Source organism: Geotrypetes seraphini, chromosome 1 (genome assembly GCF_902459505.1).
Source record: "Geotrypetes seraphini chromosome 1, aGeoSer1.1, whole genome shotgun sequence".
In the NCBI taxonomy this organism is placed as follows: Eukaryota; Metazoa; Chordata; class Amphibia; order Gymnophiona; family Dermophiidae; genus Geotrypetes; species Geotrypetes seraphini.
Genome location: NC_047084.1, coordinates 325,078,461 through 325,104,115, shown reverse-complemented (window position 1 = coordinate 325,104,115; position 25,655 = coordinate 325,078,461). Strand labels below are relative to the sequence as shown.

At 41.1% G+C, this 25,655-nt stretch overlaps 1 protein-coding gene across 3 annotated transcripts in view; it reads right to left on the bottom strand.

The window, feature by feature from the left end:
* Window positions 1-25,655, bottom strand: part of STPG2 (sperm tail PG-rich repeat containing 2) — a 538,570-nt gene that overhangs the window by 353,647 nt on the left and 159,268 nt on the right. For all 3 annotated transcript variants that reach the window (XR_004540512.1, XM_033957447.1, XM_033957456.1), the window contains exons 8-9: window positions 19,420-19,579; window positions 16,378-16,541 (exon numbers count right to left, since the gene is read on the bottom strand). Coding sequence is in view for 2 of the 3 variants with exons in the window: in XM_033957447.1 (XP_033813338.1) it covers window positions 16,378-16,541; window positions 19,420-19,579 (324 nt within the window). In the remaining variant the exon portion in view is untranslated. The remainder of the gene's footprint in view (window positions 1-16,377; window positions 16,542-19,419; window positions 19,580-25,655) is intronic.

The window sequence follows — 25,655 nt, the reverse complement described above, 5'->3', positions numbered from 1 at the left end:
AGCCTGCATCTTGAACATCAACATTTCCACAGCGTTTTTTGTTTTTGCTGGATTTGCATTTTCTGTGGAGTTTTTAGGGTCAATTTTTTTTGCTTGTGGTTTAATAAAAAGACAGGTGTAGGGACTGATCATTCAAAAGTGAAGGTGGATATCTGGAAGAAGTAGAAAAGCAGTGGGCAACAAACCATTTGATGTTTTAGATCTTCCTCATTATTTTTGGTGATCATAATCCTTAGATAACCATCTATACAGGATACTTCTGCTTGCAATGATTTTATTTTTCCTTCAATATAGTTTTTCCATGGAGGAATTGTTCTCCCACTCTTTTTTTCCTCTGGCTCTGTGTCCTTTTTGGTAAAACTCTCTTGCTAATAATTTTGGCTACACAGTACTGTATTCAATTCATTTCTGTTAAATTTATAGGTTTCCTTTTATGAGGGAGTGTTGAAAATTTCTCAGCCCAACCAAGAAGAGAATAATGTGGATATGGTTCAATCAATGATCTGAAATAATGCCAAAACATAATTTCACTACTGCAAATTGGCACTTAATGAAATAACACTCTTTTCAGTTACAGTGGCAAAATAATGCTCAGAATTTAGGAAGTTGAATGGTTGGGCTGAGAACTTTTCAGTACCCCCTCATATACAGGGCGTTATTTATCTTCATTAACATACTCTTTACTGTAGATATTAAATTCAACTTGGGTAACTATTCCCTCTCCTGGAATTTAGTTATTTAATTTAGGCATATTTGATTTACTACCTTTCAATACAAATATCAAGAAAATTTACAACACCTAGGGCTCCTTTCACGAAGCCGTGTTAGCGGTTTTAGCGAACGCAGCTTTTTTAGCACATGCTAAACCTGCGCTAAGCGACTGGAACAAATGCCAGCTCAATGCTGGCATTAGCATCTAGTGTGGCCGGCAGTTTAGCGCACGCTATTACATGCGTTAAACTGCTAACGCGGCTTCGTAAAAGGAGCCCCTAGTCATAACCTGTACATACAAATAATATTAAAAAGTTACTTATTTAAAAATAAAAATCTTATGAAGGAGGAGTGATGAATAGTAAAACAATACAATCCAAAGACCGATAAACCAAAAGCTACAGACTTGATCTGTCTGATAGCTAACAAAGAAGATATATCTATCAGCATGTAATGTCATAAGACAGTTGAAAAAGCCAGCATATTTATCTATGTCCAAACAGGCCAGCAGCTCAACTACTAATTCCTCCACCTCCTGCATTTCCCTTTCCTCTTCAGTTGACTTCTGTTCCTGCCCTTCATCTATCATGCTCTCTTGCATTTCTGAAACTCCTCTCTCCGTTTCCATCTCATCTATCACTTATGTACCTTCCCTGCTGCCACCTTCAAATGCTGCGTCTGCTGTAGCACCTTTTTCTGCAATCCTTGTTGAATTTCCTTTATTTCACTTTCTGCAGCATTTCTCAGCTATTTAAAAACATCTTCACTATGAATTTTTTTTAATTTGTCCGATCAAAGATCTTAGATTAGAATCAGTCTCCTTTTGCTGTTTTTCCTTCAATAATTTCCTCTTTCCTCCATTTTCTGGTGAGCTCTCTTTAGGTACTGCCTGTAATAAAATGCAAGCTTAAAGTGTAATACTGTATATACTCGAATATAAACCAAGATGTTTGGGTCCAAAAAAATGGCCCAAAAATGGGGGCCTCGGTTTATATTCAAGACTCCTTTTTTATGATGGTGCTTTTTTCTTCCCCTCCCCACCCGATGACCAACGCTGCTATTTTCCACCCCACACCACCCCTGATGCCCGGCACTGCTATCCTCCACCCCCCTCCAATGACCAGCACTGTTGTCTCCAACCCCACCCCCGATGACCGGCACTGTCTCCTACCCCCTCCAATGACCAGCACTGTTATTACCCCTGATGACTGGCATAGCTATCTTCCTCCCTCCCACTTCCTCCCCCCCCATTATCCTCCACTACCTGCTCCCCCCCCCACACACACACACACCCCAGACCGACATCGCACTTACGGTTCCGTGACTCAGGAAGCTGACACCCACACTCTGTGCTGGTGAAGGGACTTGAGAGTCTGCACATGCTCAAAGCTTGCTGGTCTCCCTTCAAGAATCCCAGAGAGAGCAGGAGCCAGAAGGCCTTGAGCAAGCGCAGACACTCAAGGCCCTTCACCAGCACAGAGTGTGGGCGTCGGCTTCCTGAGTCCTGGAACTGTAAATGTGATGTCAGTCTGGGACGGGGGGGAGCGGGTAGTGAGGAACAAAAAGTGCTGTCGTGGCCTCCTCTGTACTGTTCTTTTGCCATGGTCCACCCCTTTTCGAAGCAACTTCCTGTTTCTGCTTGGACGGACCACAGCAAAGAAACTGCACAGGAAGCTGCCTAGGCAGCGCAAGAGAATTATTTCCGTGCTGGCAATCTTGTAGTTTTCGTGGTGAGGGAAGCTTTGGAACTGGCTGGGGAGAACATTTGGTGGAAAGGGGAGGGGGTGAGAGAGAAAAAAAGGGAGAGATGCTGAATGGAAGGGGCAGAGAGGAGAGGAAGGAAGATGGTGGCACATGGATGGAGGGAAGGGGAAGAGGAGGGAAAAGATGGTGCACATGGATGGAGGGAAGGGGAAAAGCTGGAAAGATAGTTTTGAGATGGAAGCAGAAAAATGGAAGAAAATTGAACATGAATATCAGTACCAAAGATGGATGTAGTGCAAGATGTGAAGAAGGAGAGGAAAGAAATAGCAAATGCATAAAGAAGCCTTGGAAACAGAGTTAGGAGCAAAGAGGGAGCAAAATGATCAGAAAAATAAAATCACCAGATAATATAGGTAAGAGAAATTGTTTTATTTTTAATTTAGTGATTGAAATAGTCAATTTTGCCACCCTCTTGTTCAAATTGGATGCACTTTGTTCCGCCTCTCTAACTGCCAACATTGAGTCGGGCGTTTCATTGGATTTATTTCAGCTTTCACGCCTCTGTTCTCACTATGAATTCTCACTAATGAAAGGTTCCTGAAGAAGGACGATTGTTCCAAAACTGAAGTTCAATTGAACCGATTATAATTTCTTGAGTGCAGCTTCGGTGAACTGGATCTTCTCGTTGAAAGCGTCTCTGGGAGTCCACACTGAGGTCTTCTCACCAAATTATTAAATTATTTATTTACAGTTTATGCTACACAGCCGCAAAATAGTATATTCTAGAACCTTTGTTTGTTACCATATTTGTGCTGTTCTAGCAAGTTTTGGGTTCTATTGTTCTGATAGTATTTACCTTTCCTGCAGTCAAAGGATGTCAATATAAAAAATGTCATCAATGTCTTCTGTCGTTTCAAGCTGCTATATGGGATAAAGATCTTAATTCTATAATAGCGACCTCTTGCTTATATCAGCATTTTAGGAGACAATTGAAAGTATATTTGTTTACAAGATTCTTAGGCAATTAATGTATTACATTCAACTGCATTCAACTGTATATGTGCAGTTTTTTAAAAATTCTATTTTGTAAACCACATAGAACTTAATGGTATTGCGGTATAGAAATAAATTTTTATGATATGTTATATGTATGGTCTCTTTCCTTAATGTGAGAACTGCTATTCACTTTTTAAATTATTTCGCTGTCTCCAACATTTCCATAATCAACTTGCTCCCAAGCTATCCTTTCATGATAAACAACTACTTTCTCAAAATTAGTTTAAATGTATTCCCATCCAATTTTACTTATGTCCTCTTTCTTAGCAGAAACGCTTAAAGTGTAAGAAATTACCAGTCAAAGTTATAGTTTCTGGGGTCAATCTTCAAAGTGATTTAAGTGGGCAGGAGAGGCTTCTGTTCACTTAAATCTCTTGGGGTGGATAGCCACCGATATTCAGAGCACTTAATCAGGCAGTACTGCAGAATATCAGCACTAATAAACCATTTGGGAACTAGGCTGCACAAGAACATTACAGCAGCGGTCTCAGGGACAATCTGGCAGTTATGAGGGTGCCAGCAATATTTAATGGCAGTGCCCACATAGCTAAGCAAGCATATAGGACCACATAAAAAGCAGTCCTAACTATATCCACTTAGCTATGCGGCTGCTACACTGAATATCAACTGGCATCTGCATAACTTCCAGGTATCAGCTTGAAATGTTCATATCCCCCCTCCCTGGAACCATGAAACTGCTGCTAGAAATCATGGCAGCCATTTTGAAGGGAGAGCCCTGATGGGCAGGAGGGAGTGGGCAGCACTGCTGTCTTTTCTTCCGCTTGAGCCCCCCCCCCCAGGAATCACTAAAGTAGGCCCAAAGGGGGGGGGATACATTGAAGAGGGGGATTCTTGGGAGGAAGTGGAGATCATAATAGGCAGGTTGGGAAGGGACTTGACCAGATACTATGCAAGTCCTAGGTGATATTCATCTGAGACCCAAATTAGTGTCTTATGGGTGATGTCTGGCTAAACATTGACCAGGACATGCTTCCTATTCATTCAGGCTCAGATATTTAACAGCAGTGGCCAGGTATTGAATATGGGGGTCCAACTTATCAACTACTACTACTACTATTTATTATTTCTATAGTGTTGAAAGATATACATAGTGCTGTACATTTAACAAGCAATAGACAGTCCCTGCGTAGAAGAGCTTACAATCTAATTTGGACAGACAGATGAGACATATAGGGTTGGAGAGTTTCTCGCAGAGAGAATGATAGGATGAACTTAGTTGGTGACCATTAGCGTTTAAAAATTGCTTACTGTCTTTGGTGAATATTGACGGGTATATATTTTGCAACATTTGATTAATGTTTTCACAAATTATTTCTTCTGTTCTAAATTGCAGTATACTTTGACCCTATTAAATTTCTGGCGACCTTATATTAGCTTACCATCTAACCTATTCCCATACAATTTAATTGTGAATTTCCCACATTTTGGTAAACAATATCATTGCTATCTATCATACTGATTCATTTTCCATTAACAGCTTCTCTAGCCATGGCTTGTACCATCTGCATGAGCACAGAAGAAACAAGCAATGGTCTAATACTATAGTACTGGTATTTCAAGCAGTATATGTGCTTCAGATTAAAATGGAATTTTCAACAATCCTCTCAGAGCTCCTTAAATGTTTTTTGCACACTCAGGGAAATCCAGGAGAAAGGAGCTCAAATCTAACCTAGAACCTATGTTCCCACTAAGAGGAGCATGTAAGCAATCGTTCATATATTTTACATGGTCGTTCACAAAAATACTGACCCGACCTAACTTTCAAACAAAAATTAAACTGTAAAAAAATTAAACTAAAACTAAATCATTTACCATATGTGTGATCATTTTTTGTGTAATCTACAGAAATGCATTGCTAATATTGGGATCTGCATACACCCAGCCACTCCTTAGAGGGAGCATTGCCTAGAACCAGTTTAATAGGCATACTTGACATATAGCCTTGACATTTTAGTAGTGAGTTGTAGAATATAGATGTTTTTACGTTCACTTTTGTTACTCATTCACTTAGTAATGAAGAGAAACAAGTGTGAAAGGGGAAACATGAATCACAGATTTACTGCTCTGAGCAGCCAATATGAAAACTCTTGTAAAACTGGCTTATGAATCTTGATTTAAACTAATTGGTGAATTAGTACTGAAAATCTGAAATACCTACTAAGCATCATGGTAAATTAGCTTTTCTTATAACCATCTTTTATCACACATAACACCAGCTGGTACAGCCATATGATAGGTGGGAGAACATTAAGAAACCATTCACACACATACAAATTAATGCAGTTTGCTAGACCCATAAACGCTACATTTAATAGAGTGGCTCAAGATTGTTTCCATGGTAACCTATCAAAGCAATAGCCTATCAGATTTGGAATTAGTAGACCTCCTTAAATAAAGAATGTACACCAAACTATAAATCTCTTTCATAGAAGAGACTTTGTAATAATGCACATGAGAAATATTGTAGGTTAACGTATGCATCAGCAATGTATTAAAAATGTGCAACATTTCAGATGATTAAGATGAATATGCTTATGTTAACTCTAATGTTGGCTGTGTTATTTTAACACTAATTCACAGGTAAATGAGATAGAAGGCAAGCAAATCAATTCATAATGCACATTGGACCTCACAAAGTTTAGCACAGCTTCAATAAGAACTAAACTGTAGTGATAGAGAACGTGCAAACTCATGATTTTACACACCCAAAAGGGATGGGCCATTTTTCACAAACTCAGAGTAGACCATCTTGGACAAGTTTCTATCAGAGTGAAGATCTTATTCATACCACCTCCTGCTAAGGCCTGTTTTGAAGGAGTGTATAGGAAGTTGCCTATCTCCCTTAATAACAGTCCTTCACATGATTACTTTAGGAGTAGAAAAGGTATGATTCAAGCAAGAACAGCTAACCTACTAAGCCAAGAAGGTAGAGCATGAGCAAAAAGAAGGTTAAAATCCCTTAAGAGAGGCCCTGGGTGGAGTCAGGAAAGACTCCTATGCTTGCAAGCGCTGTTTTGAAGGAGTGTATAGGAAGTTGCCTATCTCCCTTAATAACAGTCCTTCACATGATTACTTTAGGAGTAGAAAAGGTATGATTCAAGCAAGAACAGCTAACCTACTAAACCAAGAAGGTAGAGCATGAGCAAAAAGAAGGTTAAAATCCCTTAAGAGAGGCCCTGGGTGGAGTCAGGAAAGACTCCTATGCTTGCAAGCGCTGACTACAGATAGTCTCTATTACCTGCTGATATAAACTGGAAACTTCTTGCCATACTTTTGGTATGAAAATAGACTTCTGAGGCCTTTCTGTTAGAAACATTGAGGGGCATAATTAAAAACAACATCTAAGTCCCCTTTTCGCCTAAAGCACTGAAGGGCATACGTAGCGCTGTACATTTTGGCATTTAATAGAAGGTCCCTGCTCAGAAAAGCTTACAATCTAACTTGGACAGACAGATATGACATATAGGTTTGGGGAAGCAGAACCCAAGGTGAGAAGAGGCACTACAACAGGGAACACTGAGCCTCAAGGGACATCACTGAGCACACATTTGGACTGCTGAAGACCCGGAACCTGGACAGATCTAGAGGGGAGCTGCTGTACAAACCTGAAAAGCTTTGCAAGATCTTTGTGATTTGCTGCATCCTACACATCCTGGCATTGAAGCACAGGATACCACTCCCAGTGGAACTGGAGCCACAGGACAGGGAAAGAGAGGAGGAACTGGCACCAACACCAGAGCATGCTCAGCCACACTTGTATGCCTATGCTGCAACAAACAAACTCATATGCCAAGCTTTTCTGTTAAGAGAACTTTTATTCTCACTAACAATGAGTCATTATGTTCCTATTTTGTCCCACATCTAACAGCCCTTTTCGTACACCCTTCTCTACTGTGACAGACCCACCACTATCCCTTTGTGCCCACCATGGTCCCTCCACCATAACCTTCTTCCTCTCGCCAGATACCCCTATGCCTTCACATTAAGAAACCCCTTCCCCAAAGCCCTCCCTCTTCCTTCCTATAACCCCTCTTCACACATATACACTTGCACTCTCCTACTGCCTCCTGAACTTTAGGAAACCCTCCACCCCAAAGCCTTTCATCTCTCCCACCACTTAGTACCTCAACAACTGTCCTCTACCCCTAAGCCCCCCTTCTAGCTTCTCCCATGTTTTCCCCATATCATGTTCCCTCTCATTGCTGCATAGCATTACTCCCCCCTCCTCCAGCATTCAAACTACTTCTTGCCCTTTCCCCTCCCCTCCCTTTCCAAGTACTCCATTTCCTTGCTGGGAGCTAGGAAGGTTGTCCCATTGGCCCTCACAATTGCAAGATCTATCAGTACAGTCCAAGCCTGAGGTTGAATTGTCATTCTCCAATTCAGCCTCTCTTACTGCTTCATCAAATTCCAGGAATGCCAGACGAAATCCCTATTACCATGCCATTTGGTGGCATATTACAGCTGACATGGCTGCCTCCAGGAGCTTTTGACAAAGGTTCAAGGCATGTACTACTGGTGGGCCTCCTCGAAGCAGTCCTGCTCCCTACCTCTTCCGTGGACCATTGTTTGGGCTGGTTGTTGCCATGCAGGATCTGGAGGATTGTCCACTTCCAGGATGTTGTCATAGCTCCCACCTCTGAGTACTTCCATCCAGCAGGTCAGTGTCCACATTGCATTTAAAATCTTTTAGTTCTGCCGCGTCTGCTCTGTGATTTGTGCTATCTGATGCTCCATCAAGTCAAGCATGCATTCCTGTAGGGCCAGTTAGCATTCCCTTTGACACACGATGTCAGTTTTCTGGCACACATCAGCAGTTCCTGCTAATATCTTGCAGAGTGCTGTTGAGCCTCATTAGCACCATCATCAGCTGTAGGCTCTGTATCAAGTTTTGTATCCCTAAATGGGAATAGCACGGGCAATGTGATATTCTCCTTCTGCTCATCCCTGGCAATAGGTGCCTCCATGCTCTGTGTGCCCCTTGTGTCCAGGTTATGCACAGCTTCTACCATACTTTCCTGGATGCTATCATATGGTACCACAACAGTCTGTGAGCTCATCCCAGCCTCAACATCTGTGTCCTGGCATTCAGCTGTAGGTAAAAGCAGAAAAGACATGTGGTACATGGGGATACCTTAGCCCAGAGTCACCAATTAACCTTATATAGCACTTTGCCCAACACATTGTGCATGTGGCCTTTCCTTAAACTTGCCTATCCATCTGTCATGTACAGCACCAGCCCTACTGACCCCCAACTCTCTTTGCCCTCCATGAATCTCACAACTTCTACAAATATGGCAGGCTATAGCATGGCAGATACTTGACTGTTAACAAGGACTGTGTCCATCACTTCTTGCATATTACTGATACAGTATGGTCTGTACAGAATTGAACTAGCCTTGGCCTGTCAGTAGAGAATACAATAAAATACAATTTTTATTTGTATAACACCAATACCTCTATGAAGTTCACAGAGGTTTACATAAGTAATTATAGTGATACAAATTTAAAACTAGTGCTACAATATTTAGGAATTATTAGTAACAAATTCATGAAATAGGTCTTTAGGTCTTTTTTGAAACATTTGAAATTAGATTGCTGGTTAATATTAATTGGTAATGCTTTCTTGCTTAATTGAGGAATTAAAAGTTCTATTGTATCTAATGTTCCTAATGACTGGAAACCGAAAAGAATCATTGTTTCTTAGGTTCAAAGATGGATTATTAGAAAATTTAATGACATGTGGCATATAATCAAGAGTTTCTCCAAACCGTATTTTAATTAGAATACAATAGAATTTATAATATATTCTCCCTTCTATAGGAAGCCAGTGTAATTCGTGTAAATAAGGTGTAATCTTATCACTTATTTTCAATCTGAAGATTAATCTAATGGCTGTATTCTGTAACATTTGGAGTTTTTTAAATTATAAATTTAGGGCAATCTAAAAAGGTGACATTGCAATTGTCCAGTTGAGACAACACTAAAGATTGTACTAATAAGCGGAATTGATAATCTAAGTACTTTCTAATCCTTCTAAGTTTCCAGAAAAGACCAAGAGAGAGCCTTTCACAATGCTTGTTGGCGTTAGGAGCATTACCTGAACTCTATTGGGTGATGGTGGCATCTCTGCCTTTTAGATAACACCTTCATACCCTATCCCCTCTCTACATAATTCCTAGGACACAGGGAAATGATCCCTTATGCACCATGCAGACACAGTAATATTATGGACAGAGCTGAAGGAACAAGTGGCTGAAGGTATATCAGGTAACACCACTAGCCCCTGGCTGCCAAATTCCCAATGCCTCCTCATCCAGCACCTGTTGGTCTATGGCGCTCAGGTTGGAAGGTCAGGTTGGAAGCTGCCACTAGCCTTTGCACTTCTGTGGAATTTCTACCCTTGCACTTAAGGCCTTCTGCATCGCTGTTGTTGTGGAAAACAGCATTTAGCCAGTGCAAGATTCCAATCCATGCTGTTTGGTGTGAGTTCTGAGACTACTACTACTACTACTACTACTACAAGCTGTTGACCAGCCACACCAAACAGCTGCTTCTGATGTTTCATCACCTCCTAGACCAGCATCTCAGCCTTCTCAAAACTAAAGTTTCCCTTTTCAGACAAAAGCTGCTGTTTGGAAGCCATGAAAACAGTCTCTATGCCACAACTGTCAGAAATTTAAAACCAATCTTAAAACGTTTTTATTCAATGATACCTATGATATTATATTTTAGGGCACAACAATTTTAACTTTATTTAAGAAAAATGTATTATCCCCCCCCCCTCCACCTTATTCCTATTGTGATTTTTCCATCATCTGTCCTATCAAAATATTGTAGACCATCCCTTTTCCCTACAACTGTCTTACCCTATTGTATTTTATGTCTGTCTATGTAATGTACCCCCCTTTCTTTATATCTTCTCCCCCCATCCCATTTTTATTGTACACCACTCTGTATTTTAATGAGCAGTATATCAAACTTAAATAAACTTGAAACTTAAGGTGGGAGGGCTGAAGATGTCAATAATCATAATATTGATGTTTCTAAAGTTGGCAGCAGTTGTAAACATTTAAGACTCCAAAACATCTACGGCTGCCATTTAACAGCTGGATTTTAAATATAATAACTTTATTCTTATATATCGTCACACCACATTAGTTCTAGGCGGTTTACATCAAGAGAACTGTATAAACAGTGAACATTCACATCCTATGGTACAACTGTAATATTCAAGTTACAAGTTTCTCATTTAGATATAATTTCACAATATCTGTCAAGTAACAAATTTATCAAATAAATAGGTTTTAAACAACTTTCTTGATAGGACGTTTTGAACAATTGCATCTTGTTCACAGCCAGTAGGTGCTGACCTCCAACAAACTTCCCAATGAAGACTTGTCCCTCACATTGTGAACATCTGTGGGACGTCTGACTAATGATTACCAAAGGAACAATATGTAGCCATCAGTGCTCAGCGTTTTGCTGACTGCCACTAGTATTAAACCTGGAAATTCAATGCCATGCTATATCCAGACCTCTACTATTATTACTATTTATCATTTCTATAGCACTACTAGGCATATGCAGCGCTGTAAACCAAAAATGGAATAGACAGTCCCTGCTCAAAAGAGCTTATAATCTACCGTATTTTTTGCTCTATAAGATGCACCTGACCATAAGATGCACTCTAGATTTAGAGGAGGAAAATAAGAAAAAAACATTCTGAACCAAATTCTCCCTGCCAGACTCTGCACCTAACCCCAAACACCTTGTCAAGCTTTGCACACTGTCCCCCCTCCCTGCCAGGCTCTGTACCCTGTCTCCCCTCTGGTGGTCTAGTAGTAGGCCGGGACAGAGCACAGGGTAGACAGGGACAGGGCATGCATGCAGGCCTCCCCCTCCAGACAGGCAGGCCTCCCCCCTCCCAGGCAGCCCCCCCAGGAAAGCAAACAAGCAAACAGGCCTCCCCCTCCCAGGCAGGTAGTTCTCCCCCCTCCCAGGCAGCCCCCCAGGCAGGCAGGCCTCCCCCTCTTTGGCAAGCAAGCAGGCCTCCCCCTCCAGGCAAGCAAGCCTCGCCCTCCCAGGCATGCAGGCAGGCCTCCCCCGCATGCAGGCAGGCAGGCCCAGCCTCTCCCTGCTCCCTTCCTATTTTTAATTTGGCAGGGCAGGCCACAGCCACCTTCCCTCCTGGTTACCTTTTCTTTTTTCATTCCATCGCCCTCCCTCGCTAGACGCGGCTGTCTGCAGTGACAGATGTTGCAGCTCGAATCCTCTTCTTTTTCCTTGCAGCAGAGCGGTGCACAGGGCTGACTGACTGGTCCCATGCTGCTTCCTGCGAGAACTGAGTGGGTGGAAAAAGTGCGACTTATGGAGCGAAAAATACAGTAGTTGAAATTCCTGGGTTTGCAGACCGGGCTAATGCCAGTTTAGTACGATATTCAGAACTTACATAAAGACAGGACTGACCATTATGCATTCCTATTTATTCAGTGACCTTGGCCTATTAAGTGCTGAATATTGGCTCTTAACTGGTCAAAGGGTCAACTCTGCTCCAAGAACACCCCAAAATAGTTGGTTTTCAGTTTGACGCTACCCACTAATTTTCAGTGGCACTAATTGATGAAAATTAGTAGTTAGCCTCAAACAGATAATTTAATTGCCCAAGGAGGCAATTAGTGACTTAATCCACAGCTTGTGGCAGAGACCATCTGGAGTACGTAGGCATATTTTCTATATATGGTCCTCATATATGTCCTTTTTATTTTGGTTGCTTTCCAGATCCCATTGAAAGGGAATGTAGCAAAGGAACCAATGGAAAGATATATGATGGCTGTAGCTAACAGTTGTCTACACTGTTCTTTATGGTTTTTAGGGGGTGTGACAGGATGAAGTTTCTGTCACGAGCCAGCAGAGGGAGCCTGACCAGTGATATGTGGAGCTCATTTGCATAAAGATTTTGCAAAGGCACCTGGGAGTTGTCCACTCACCCTGAGTGAAGTAAGGTACTGAAAAGGACAGTTCCAGAGCCAAGAGCTGAGAAAAGCAGGAGCTCCTTTTGGAGCCAGGTGATCCTCAAAGGGAGGAATCCTGGCTTCAGCCTAATCCTTGGTAAGCCTTGTAGACCAGCCTGCCCAGTAGTGCTTGGATTTCAAGGAGGGGCTCAAGCTTGATGACCTGCAGAGGACCTCGTGGAGAATGTGTAAGTGATCAGAAGAGTGAGTAAACGGGACAGTCCTCACAGAGAGCAGAGTGAGCGACTGGGAGAGTCTTCATGGAGAGTATCTGGATGACTGGAAGAGTTCTCAGGGAGTGGAGAAGTCTGAGCAACTGGAAGGAGTCCTCAGGGAGTGTATCTGAGAAAAGATGACTGAGGGACTGGGAGAGTCCTCAGGGCATGAGTCCAGGAAAAGATGACTGAGCAACTGGGAGTGTGTCTGGAAGAAGTGTAGCCAGAGGGCCCAGTACAGCTTAGAGCCCAGTGGGGGCTCAAGCTTGACTACTAGCGGAGGGACTGGTGAAGAGTGTCCAGGCCAGGGATCAGAGGACCAGCAATGTCCCCACAAGCAGCTAGAATAGCTGGATGAGTTCAAGGTCCAAGGTGAGTGACAAGCGGAAAGACTGGTAAATGGTGCCAGAAGCTGCCAGAAGATCCAAGAGAAAGCAGCCTGTAGACCCTGAGAACATTGACCAAAGATGACTGGTGAGTGACCAGTGGATGGTACCAGAAGCTGCCTGAAGACCCGGAGGGTCAATGAGGACCCGGTGATGGCCATGAAGAGATTGGAGGGACTTGGTCATGTTTTTTTAGAAGTGTATGAATGACATGTGTTTGTTGTTTCAGCAGAGCCTGAGGAAAGAAAACCAGAAGTGCCTGGGGATAGGTGTGTGACAGGCAATGACCACTCGGCCTGATCACAGGTGGGGAAGGAGTCGAGTGCAAAGGAGGTTCTTGTTACCAATGTATGGCTTGCGATTTATTACTTTTAGTATACTGCCTTTCCTGAATGCATAGAAGGTGGAAAGGAACTCTATTGTCAAATAGAAAAGAGAAAGGAAACATGGAACATTTACCTCCACAGCATACCCCAAAGAGACATTTATACCCAATCAATAATGAGATAATTGAAATCTCCTATTATTGTTTCACCTTGTATGTATGATATTGTTATGTCGCCTTACAGTCTTTTGAAGTATTATTGTAATCCCCGATTTTATGATTTTTTAATATGTGTGCCACTTAGAAATGTGATAAGCGGGTTAACAAATTTTAACAAACTTGAAACTTGTATTGCCAGTTTTACTAGCTGTTTCAATATGTTAGCATTTCACAGTCTGCTTCCTCATCTTAGCTTGTAGAAAGTGGTAAACTCCCAATGCCATACTCTTCCTTTTCACACCTAGATGTTCTATTTAATATACCACTATGCAATTTTATGTTGCAGAAATTTTATCCTACTCCACTCTATAGCCTCTTTAACAAATACCGGTAGTGCTACTCCAGCACAAGCTTGATCTTCTCAATCATTTCAATAGATTTGCTATGCTAATATCACAGTTTCCCTTTAGTTATTCTATTTCCAACATATCTCTAAGATGCCTATTCTGTCTATATCATCAGTTGGTGCCATGCATTCTAATACACCAATCATTTTTTTTTTTTTTCTTTTTTAATTTTAGACATTAACATAGAGACAAATAAGAGGCTCTTTTACTAAAATGTTACAATTTGAAGTTAACGCAACACTTTTCAATATATTTTGGTCATTGTTATTTTACAGGGCATGCGTCAGTGTTATCATTGGCACATGGTTCCTGCTTTGAGTTAATGCAGGAGCACTTACCACCTCTTCTTTAGGAGGTGCTACGTGCATCCAGGTTAACTCTGTATTAGTCGATTAGCATGGCTGCACATACTATAGCAGGACAAATTTATCCACACCTACCCTAGCTGAGGTCATTTTCAAGTGCCATTCTGACTAAAGAATGACACGGGGACATATTTTCTCCATCCCCGTAGGAACTCATTTTCTTGTGATGTCCCCGCGAGTTCTTTTCTTGTCCCTGCCTCATTCCTGTAAGCTCTGTCCTCATCTGCACAAGCCTCAAACACTTTTAAAATCATAAATGTTCAAGGATTGTGCGGTCAAACCAGAGCTTACAAGAATGGGGCTGGGACAGCGATAGCGAGAAAACTCACAGGGACGGAATGGGGAAATTGAGTTCCTGCGGGGATGGGGACAAAATTGTCCTCATCTCATTCTCTAATTCTGACTTCATGTGCAACTTTCTTTAAATTAGTCCCCTTATCTTCTTACTCCTGTTTCTTACTCCATCTTATCTATCCTATGCTCCATCTTGGCTTACATCCTATACTGTCTATTAAAATGTTTTAGCACATAATGTGTTGACATTTTAATGTAGCATACTAAGCCGTACTTTGTATTGTAATTTGAATATTTTTACTGCTGTAATTGTCTATTGCTTATGTTTGACCTGCTACACACCATCTTGAGTGAATTCATTCAAAAAAGTGGTAAATAAATCCTAATAATAATGTACTAGCTGGCTAACATGTCCATGCCCACTCTTCATCCATACCCCCTCTCCTAAAAATATTAGGGGAAAATTCACAAACTTGCAGTTTAGTACCTGCAAGCCAGATAGATACCACAAAATGCTTAAATTTAAAATTTAATTTTAAAACAAATTTATATACTGCAAATCTACAATTCTAAATGGTTTACAAAAACACATAAAATATTGATTTTAATACAGAACCTTCTTAGACATACAAATACCAAGACAATAATTCAAAACAATCATTTTTAAGCAATTTCACATCACTAACATCCCCATGAAGCCCAGAGAGATTTAAAGGGTTTCAGGTCTTTTGCCATGTGGCAGCCGCCAGCACAGCCCTGCAACAGAGGGGATAAAATACCTAAAAATATATGTTTTAAAAATTTTCTAAAATAATTTGAACGTTCAATCAATCTTAAGCTCTTTGGAAGAGTTTAATGCCTTTTAGTAAAATGGCCCCTAAATCTATTGGATCAATATTCAGTCAGTGGTAGCAATGAGAATATCTTTAAAATGCTGCCATCAGCTAGCTCAGACCCAGATATTTAGTGCCAGGTCGTATCTGGGCACCAGGATTGAATATCCAGGTGAACAGAATTATGCACATATGGCTGATATTCAGTATCTTACCCACATAGATAACTGGGCAGAGCTAGGACTACTATTTAGAGTGATCCTATTTGCTCAGTTAGCTATGTGGGCACTGCCACTGAATATCACCAATGCCCACATAACTTTCAAGTTATTCTTGGGTAACAATCAGCTTTCTCCAAGATCTAGTTTAAAAACTGTTATATCTTCTTATTTATTTTTAGCACCAGCAGTCTGGTTTCAACCTTTAAGATGGAGTCCATCCCACTGGAATAAGCTCTCCTTTCCCCAGAATGTTTCCAAATTCCTCACAAATCTAAAGCCTTCTTTCTGTGCGCCATCACCTCTTCTATGCATGACGATTCTGGACGTCAGCCTGCTTCAAAAGTGTTACTTGTAGAACTGAGAATATTTCTCAGAATAGGTACCTGCAATTATGGATTTTTATTACCTCTCTAAAAAACTGAACTTTCTTTTTAGGACGTCTTTCCTGCACCTTCCTACACTGTTTATCATTGGTGCCCGCAAGTACCATGACAGCTAGATTCAATTAGCACTCTCTAAATTCTATGTGATACAGGAGACTCACCAAGCATGCAGATCTCCAAACAATCCTCATGCCCACCAGTAATTCAGCTATTTACATTTTAAAAATGGAAGGCCTATGAAATGGTGCCCAATTTGTACTATGTGTTTTCTGGTTCATCTTACTTGATAATGACTTGGCCCAGGTGTCCCGACTTGTTCTCCCTTAGAATACAGAAAATCTCGAACAGCTGAAGATCCAAATGCTCCTTTGCGTTTACTCCCCTGTTCAGCTTTCTTCAAACTTTCTTCTCCAACACTATACTTCAAGACATTATATGATCCTGGACCTATATGAAAAGTAAATAAAGTTATTCTATTACTGTAGTCCAGACCACAAAATGTTAACTGTAATGAAATTATTTTTCTATGTCATTTATTTAGCGCAGTGTTTTACCCATGAAAGTGGTCTTTTAGAAAATGGTCCACCCTATATGAGTTACTTTACCTGCAGTGAGAAGAGGGGGGGGGGGGTTGAATCTTGGGACTAGGGATGAGGAGGGGGCACACATTTATGTACATATCCCCAAATTCTTTATATGGTGCCATGAGTTATGCACGGAAATTGATGCACACAGCCAATTTGCACATGCATCTTGTTTAATAAACCAATTGGTGCCAACAGGGAGGAAAACTTAGGAGTAATGTTAGGAAATTCTTCTTTAAGGAGAGGGTGGTAGATGCCTAGAATGCCCTCTCGAGGGAAGTGGTAGAAAGGAAAACGGTGATGGAATTTTAAAAAAGTGTGAGATAAAAATAGAGGATCTCTAATTAAAAATCGAAGGATGTAAATTAAAGAACTAAGGCTGATATTGGACAGACTTCCACGGTCTGTGTCCCATATATGGTGATTTGGCATAAGATGGGCTGGGGTGGGCATCAATGGGAACTCCACTAACTTGGAAAATGAGGATGTTACGGGCCAGACTTTACAGTAGATATCCTGCTGGGGAAGTGGGAGTGCTTGAGAGAGACATGCTGGATTATGGACAGGGAGGAAAGGAGGAGGGAAGAAATTTTTTTTTGGGGGGGGGGGGTGTTTGCAGTAAGCCTGAGATTCCTGCAACAGGAGGCCCTATTTTTCCATGAACTCACTGTACAGACTTGAATTTGAAGAGGAGAATGTGGAAATCCCATTGAGTGCATCCCTGGTTAGATCACTGAAAGGGGGAGGGAAAAAATTGTTGGAGGGGTATGGAGGAGCATCACCACCTAACTGCTGAATCTGGGACACCAGTTCTGGTTTTTGCAAGCACTGAGAAAAAGAAATGGCCTTCATCACGGAATGTTTTTGTGGGATGATTCAGCACTGAAATGGCCACACTGCACTGGCCGCGATGAATCGTCCTAGACCCACAGTTTTGTGGGTTCCAGCTAATCTCAAGCGCTGGAACCTGCACAGCTAATCGGGCAAAGCTAGGACTGCTCTTTTTTAGAGCTGCTTTTCAGTTAAAATTTTAATCACAATGAATTGCATGTTTAAAGGTATGCTATTTATTTAGTTTTTTCCCCAATGCAGCTTATTATAACTCTGAGCAACTCACTTAACCTTTCATTGCCCAGAATCACAAGGAGCAACAGCAGGAAAATAAATTAATAACATATGATTAATTGTGATTAAAATGTTAATTAAAATTCAGCCCTAACAAAATGAAAGAATAAAAAGTAATGAAAAGATAATAAATACAAAATACAATTGAAAAATTACAAATTAAAAAGTCTAAAACTGCATGCAAATTAGCTATACAGAGCCTTACAGTTTTCACAACCTACTTCAGAAAAGCAAGCCTACTTGTCCCCCAACTCCATCCTTCATGTGGCCTGATTCTCAAATGGCTGGTCAGTGCTGATATTCAACCTCTCCTGCCACTTAAATCACTTTGACTATCAACCCATTAATTTATATTTCAATAAACAATCAATATTCTAAGATATATTGGCTGCTACACCATATGGAATCCAAAACGAATAAAAATTACTATAATGCATAACCCCCAATAATATAGTTAATAAGGATATATAGACCCTGAATCTCCCTCCATTCTGCAAAATTACTGGGTAGCAACCTATAGCAGTCCAAGTTCTCTTGTCCCTCCTAGCCTCCCACCAATGCTGCAACAATAGAAGCTCTCCTTCCACCACCCAATCCTGATCCCTCTTCCTGGACTCTACCGCTGCCATGATAGCATAGTAGACTCCTCCCCTCAGGCTTTACTTTAATGTCATTGGTGGTCTGGGGGCTAAGCAGGGCAGGAGAAAAGCCCATTTACTTCTATCTGTAGCAGCTTAAAAATTGTAGCTGTGACCTCTTGAGATAGTCTCTTGCTACTAGTAAAGCTGTGAAATGCCTAAAGTTAAATGCCGATATCGGCACCTAATTTAATTGAGCAATAGGCTTAATCAGTGCCTATATTGGCATTCAACACCTCACAATCAGCTTTAATTGGACTTAATTGAAAGTTAGGCACCTCTCGGAAAACTTGATTCTATAAAAAGGGAGGTGCCTAGCCCAAAGCGACAACACTACAAGTGGGCATGGTTAGGGATGGATCATGGGCGTGTTTTCGAGTTAGGCACCTTTTTGTGAATCAGGTTCCATTAGGCTCTGATATTGGCGCCTAACCTTAGGCATAGAAAACCGTGGCATAAATTGGGGTTGTCTAAATGTTAGATGCTAAGCATGATATTATAATGAGCACCTAAGTTGTATAGAATTGGTGCCTATACCAGTGCCTAACTTTAGGCAAACTTTATAGAATCAGGACTATAGTGCCTATAAAAAAAGTAAATTTAAATTACATGCAAATATGTGTACAAATTAACCCCCTTTTTACAAAACCGCACAAGAGGTTTTTAGCGCCACCCAGCACGCTGAATGCTCTGCGCTGCTCCGATGATCATAGAGTTCCTATGAGCATCACAGTAGTGCAGAGCATTCAGCGTGCCAGCCGGCGCTAAAAACCTCTTGCGCAGTTTTGTAGAGGGGGGTAAGAGTAAAGGTTTTGCTATGAATCTGCTAAAATGCAAAACATTCTTCATTTTAAAAAAACGCACAAGCCTAGGCATTCATTTCCAAACTGTAGTGTAGTTTTTCTGTACACCAGAAAAATAAATGTTAACCTGGCTGATAGTGAATAATATAAATAAAAAAAACAGTAGCATGCAAACCTGGGGATTTTGATTCTTTGGGTAATGGAATGAATCGAACAGCAGTCTGCCCAAATGGTTTCCTTTTTCCTTTGGGAGAGGACTTTTGCGGCTCAAAAGCCATACGTGGTTCATTATATGCACCAGGAGCTGGTGTGATTGATCTTGTGGGTTGAAATCTCTGGTTAAGCAAGAGGAAAAAGATACTAATAACAGGTGTCAATATAATAAATACAATTCTAGTTAATCTCATTAATGAAAAGTGATGATTCCTGACTGAAAATGTGTCTATACTTAAAAGGATACTCCAAAATTCCCCAAGAGCATAGCTTTCACAACTCTAGCTGACTTACCTGCTTTGTTTACCTGCAAAACAGATTTGCCACCTGAATTCTGACTCCCGATTTCTGATTTATGAGTAATTAACTGGACTTGAGTATTTACTGGGATTCCTAACTGCTGCTAATAAAAGATTAGTATGATGTACATTCTCAGGGTATCTGAGTGGAAATGTTTGCTCTCAGGAAAAGAAAAGAACCATAAAACTGTTACCCTAACTAGTTGACAGGCAGCAGAGTATTTTATTTTTTTAAATTATTTATTTATAGAATTTTATAATATTACCAAGCATATACATCTTGTACAGTAAAGTGAGATCAAGCAACATAATAAACTAAATTTCCAAAATTAAGATATACCATAATATATAATTCAATTTGAAAATAAAAATAGATAAATAAATTGATCACACATTAGTCCTCCATGTATTGGATCCAAGATTTAAAGAGTAGAACAAATATAAATCAAACAAGTTAAGAGGAAATCCATATCTTACTACAGTGCGGGGAGCTAACCTTCCATGGGCGCTGTTATTCCTTTCTCAAGACGTTTCGCTGAGAGAAAACTAATCAGATGAGACGGCTCTGTAAAAATATACTTCAAAGATAAATATCTAACTACACATTTACATGGATACCTCAAAAAGAAAATACCCCCTATTTGAGTCACTCCAGGTTTTAGAAGTAGAAATTCTTTTCTTCTCTTTTGAGTCTCTCTAGAGACATCAGGAAAAATCTGAATATGATGTCCCAGGAAGTCTTTGGACCTATTTTTAAAGAAAAGTTTTAATATCCAATCCTTGTCTGGAGCCAAGGCCACAGACAACAAGAGAGTGGCTGGAACAGCCAATGCTCTATCCGATTGTTCCAAAATTGCGGAAATGTCCAATGGTCTGTCCCGGGATTCCTCAATTTTTTCTTCTTCTTTGGATTGAGGCTTGGCAGGAAGATAGTACACTCTTGTAAGAGGAGGTAAAGAGTTTTCAGGAATTTCCAATATTTCCATAAAATACCTTTTCACCATTTCTCTAGGAGAAGTTGACAAGATCTTTGGAAAATTTATAAATCTCAAATTGTTAGCTCGGCCATTATTCTCCTGAGCTTCCAACTTTCTCCTGAGTATTATATTATCTTTAACCAGCAAATCTTGATTTTGTTTTAAAGATATTAACTCCTTACTTGTATTTTGTGTCTCTGTTTTTAATTGAGATAAATCCTGTTTTAACACTTTTATTTCTTCTTTTTGTTCTTTTAATTCCTTGTCCAAACTTTTTATTTGAGGATTTAAAGAATTCCCCAAATTCACTACCAAGTCCCATAATGCTTCAAGTGTAACTTTAGGAGGTTTTGTAGGAGAAAAAAGTTGTAATGGTGTAGTGTCTGACTGTTCTGAAGTTAGCTTTACCTCAGTGAAGTCTTGTATTCCCCCAACCTCTGTTGTCCCGGTCGCAGGTCCTTGCAGAGAGAGCATGTCACTCTGCGTTGTTCTGTTCAGCGAGCCCTCCATACTAGCCTCTGGAAACAAAGAAGCTACCTCCTCGGGTGCATTCTGGTCCCGTGGAGAGCTGGCTGCTTGCGGTGTCAGTTGAAGGGGCGGCGTCCTGACGTCAGGGCTAAGGGTGACATCGAGCCCAGGGGATCTCACCACCGTGCTACTCTCCGGCGGCGTCCCTAGCGAGCTGGCACCCGACTCTTCCTGCTCCCGCTGTAGGCGTCGGAGAAAGTCATCTATAGTAACCGCTGGGGTTAAGGGTCGCCAGGAGGCTCCTCCGACGTTCCTGCCCTGTCTTTTCGGCATAATTGCAGGTAAATCTCGACGGCGTCCTCACTGCAGCAGAGATGCAGCGGCCATCTTGGATCTCACCATCGGCAGAAGAGTATTAATGCTGTTTCTGGAAATGATACACCAACAGCACTCTCTCTTTTAGGCCTACTATTATGTCTTTCTAATTTTAATCAATTGTGAACCGAATCGAGCTCCTTCGGGAGATGACCCGGTATATAAACTGAAGATTAGATTAGATGAACAAAGTTAATAAGAGAGCACTTAGCACCTGCTAAATATTGAAGCAATAAGTGGTTCCACGATAACTTCCTGCAAGTGGCTCAGTTCTCAAAAATAATTGATGACTATCATTAAAGGCTCCTCTATGGTCTAGCTCAAAAATTTTAATTAATAAGCAAATCACTGCTTGGTTCATTTGGGGCAATACGAATATGGAATTTGGGCCAAATCTGTGAAAATAATATTTTATTAACTTTCTCTCAACCCCTGAACAAATTCCAGTTATCTGGCTTAGAATTCTTTCATTGGATACAACTTCATCATTGCCTTATGGCAAATTTCAACTTTTGTCTATATGCTCTAAAAGTTCAGAGCTGGAAACACAGTGTAGATTAGGCATACCAAAGGGACAAAGTATTAAGAGCCAGAACGTACAATCATAAAAACTATACTAAATTCACTTGGTCATCTGATACACAATGGCAGGACACAGATGAAGAATGGTTATTGTTCTTTAATGATATTCACCCTACCACATTTACTAGCTTGACTCAATCTGTGTATTTCTTAAATCATAAAGCAAATTATATTGTGCTAGATTGTGTGACAGCAATCTATGTTGACACTATAATTCTCAGGTGAATTACTATATATGCTTTATGTATGCCCTTCTCTTCATAATTTTTGGTTCTCAGTATGAAAAATAATTAGATCGATATTACCGATATCAACCCCTCTTACAAATGATATCATCATTCAATCTCTAGCATTTATTTGATAATATAGATATACGGTATAGAAAGCTATTTAATATATTAATTGTCTTAACTCTCTCAGTTGTATCTTCTTGCTTCTTCTTTTGCTCTCTGCTGGGGATATCAACCTCAACCCTGGTCCTCCCAACCAACACCCATCCTGTTCATGTGGATCACACTGCAATGTCACCAATCTTATTTCTGTCCCCTTCCTTCTCCCCTCTTCCCTGCCCTTCTCATGTGCCCTGTGGAATGCCTGCTCTGTCTCCAATAAGCTTGCCTACATCCATGACATTTTCTTCTCTCAATCTTTCCATCTGCTTGCACTGACTGAGACCTGAATCTACCCAGATGACTCTATAATAATAATAATAATAATAATAATAACTTTATTCTTGTATACCGCAATACCATGGAAGTTCAATGCGGTTAACAATAGAAGAGACTGTACATTTACAGCGATGATACATATTACAGTGTTGTTACATTTACAGAGGTGTTACATAAATAGCAGTATTAAAAAGGCATATACTAAAGAAGAGACTGTACGTATACAGCGATGTTACATGTTATAGCGGTGGTACATTTACAGTGATGTTGAATGTGAGGCCACGAAAAGGCAGGGCAGTTAGATAAAACAGAGATTGAGAGAGGCCATAGTGGCTTGGGAGGGGGGCGTAGTCAGAGGGAATGGAGGGATGTCGAAGTCAGGAGGGTGCAGGGAAGGAGGGAAGGCAGCGTTAGCGGAATTTGTCGAAGAGGTAGGTTTTTAGTGACTTCCTGAACAGGTGGTAGGGCGGGGAGTTGGAGATGAGGGCGGTAAGGCAATTGTTCCATTTGCCCGCTTGGAATGCTAGGGTTCTATCAATGAATCTCTTGTAGAGGCAGCCTTTTAGGGAGGGAAAGGTGAATAGGTGGGCGTTTCGTGTGCGGGAGGGGCCTGCTATTTCAAGGTGCTCGGACAAGTAGATTGGGGAAGATCCTGTTAGAGTTTTGAAACAGAGGCAGGCGAACTTAAAGATGATCCTTGCCTCTACTGGAAGCCAATGGAGTTTGGTGTAGTAGGGGCTAACATGGTCGTATTTTTTGAGATCATAGATGAGGCGGACGGCCGCATTTTGGACTGTTCTAAGACGTTTGATGGTATTTTTATAGGATCCCAGGTAAATAATGTTGCAGTAGTCTAATATGCTTAATACCAGAGATTGAACGAGTAGACGGAAGGCTTGGTGGTCGAAGTAGCGTTTGATGGTGCGCAGTTTCCAGAGGGTACAGAAACATTTTTTCACCTGGGCACTGGTATGGTCATCGAAGGTTGCGGTCCAGAATGACTCCAAGGATTTTTATGGTGGGTAAGATAGGGTAATCTAGCCCATTCAGTCTGAGGGAAGTGTTTGTTAATTTGTGGTTGGGACTCGCTAGGAAGATTTTGGTTTTTTCAGAGTTCAATTTTAATTTGAGTTTTGAGGTCCACAGTTCTAACATGGTGAGGATAGATGCGATGAGTTTTTCCGTTTTCTACTTAGTCTGCCGCCCTGTGTCATGGAGGCTACGTGTTCTCCCATACATCTCACCCAGCTGGTCATGGAGGTGGCTTTGGGCTACTGCTCTTACCCTCTTGCAGATTTCAACCACCTATTCCACCTCAGTCTCACTGCTTCTCTTCCTTTGAAGTCCACTCCATCTGTCTTTTTGTATCTCTTCCCCTCTGCCTAGGTGTCATTTATCAACCTCCTGGCATCGACTCCTGACTTTCCCTCTTTCTTGAACATCCATCTCTCTCTCTCATCCTTGGTGATTTCAAAATTAATGCTAACAATGCCTCTGACTCTTATGCTTCTAGGCTTTTAGCCCTAACATCCTCATTTGATCTTCTGCTATGCTCCACCACCCCTACCCACCAGAATGACCACTTCTTTGATCTTATCTTCTTCTCCAACTGCTCTATCACTAATTTCTCCGCGACAATCCTTCCCCTTTCTAACGATCATCCAATAACCTTCACAATCCATCTCCCTCCCCCGCCTACTCAGCCCAGCTGATCTCCTGTACATTTAGGCACTCTTTCCACTGCTGTTTCATTCCTCCTCGCTGCCATTATGCTACACAAGTCTGAGTAATGTAAATGAGCTTGTCTCCCATAACACCACTCTCTCCTAAAAATCCTCGCTCCCTCTTTCCCACACTCTGTAAGGCACCACAAACACCAGCCCTGGATAAACTCTAAAATCTCGACAGACAATCAGTCCCAGGTTTCAACCTGCTTGTCTGATATCGCTACCTGGATGACTCACCATCATCTAAAATTAAACATGTCCAAGACTGAGCTCCTTATCTTTCCACCTAAACCTGTCTTTCCTCTTCTCCTTTTCTCTATTTCTGTGAACAACACCCTCATCCTCCCTGTCTTGTCGGCTCGCAACCTTTGGGTAACCTTTGACTCATCTCTCTCCTTGAAGGAGAGTGTAGTGTAGTGGTTAGAGCTAAGCCTCAGCACCCTGAGGTTGTGGGTTCAAACCCCATGCTGCTCCTTGTGGCTCTGGGCAAGTCACTTAATCCTCTGCTGCCCCAGGAACATTAAGTAGATTGTTAGCCCCCTAGGACAGATAAGGAAAGTTCTTGAAGTATCTGTATGTAAACCGCTTTGAGTGTGGTTGTAAAACTACAGAAATGCAGTATGTAAGTTCCAGTTTCTTTCTCTTCACATATCCAACAGATTGTCAAAACCTGTCATGTCTTCCTCTGTAATATCACTAAAATCAGACCCTTCCTTTCTTATCACATTGCCAAGACCCTCATCCATACTCTCATCACCTCTCGCCTAGACTACTACAACCTGCTTCTCACTGGCCTTCCACTAAACTGTCTATTTCCCCTTCGATCTGTTCAGAACTCTGTTGCACACCTCATATTCTATCAATGTCACTTTGCCCACATTATCCCTCTCCTCAAGTCACTTCATTGGCTCTTTATCTGTTTCCACATACAGTTCAAACTCCTCTTACTGACCTACAAGTGTATTCGCTATACAGCGCTTTAGTATCTCTCCTCACTCTCCACACTCCTCTTGAGCACTCTACTCATCAGATCTTATCTGTACCCTTGTCCTTTACATCTCTTCACATCTACCATTTCCACTCAATATTTTACAGACCTCTA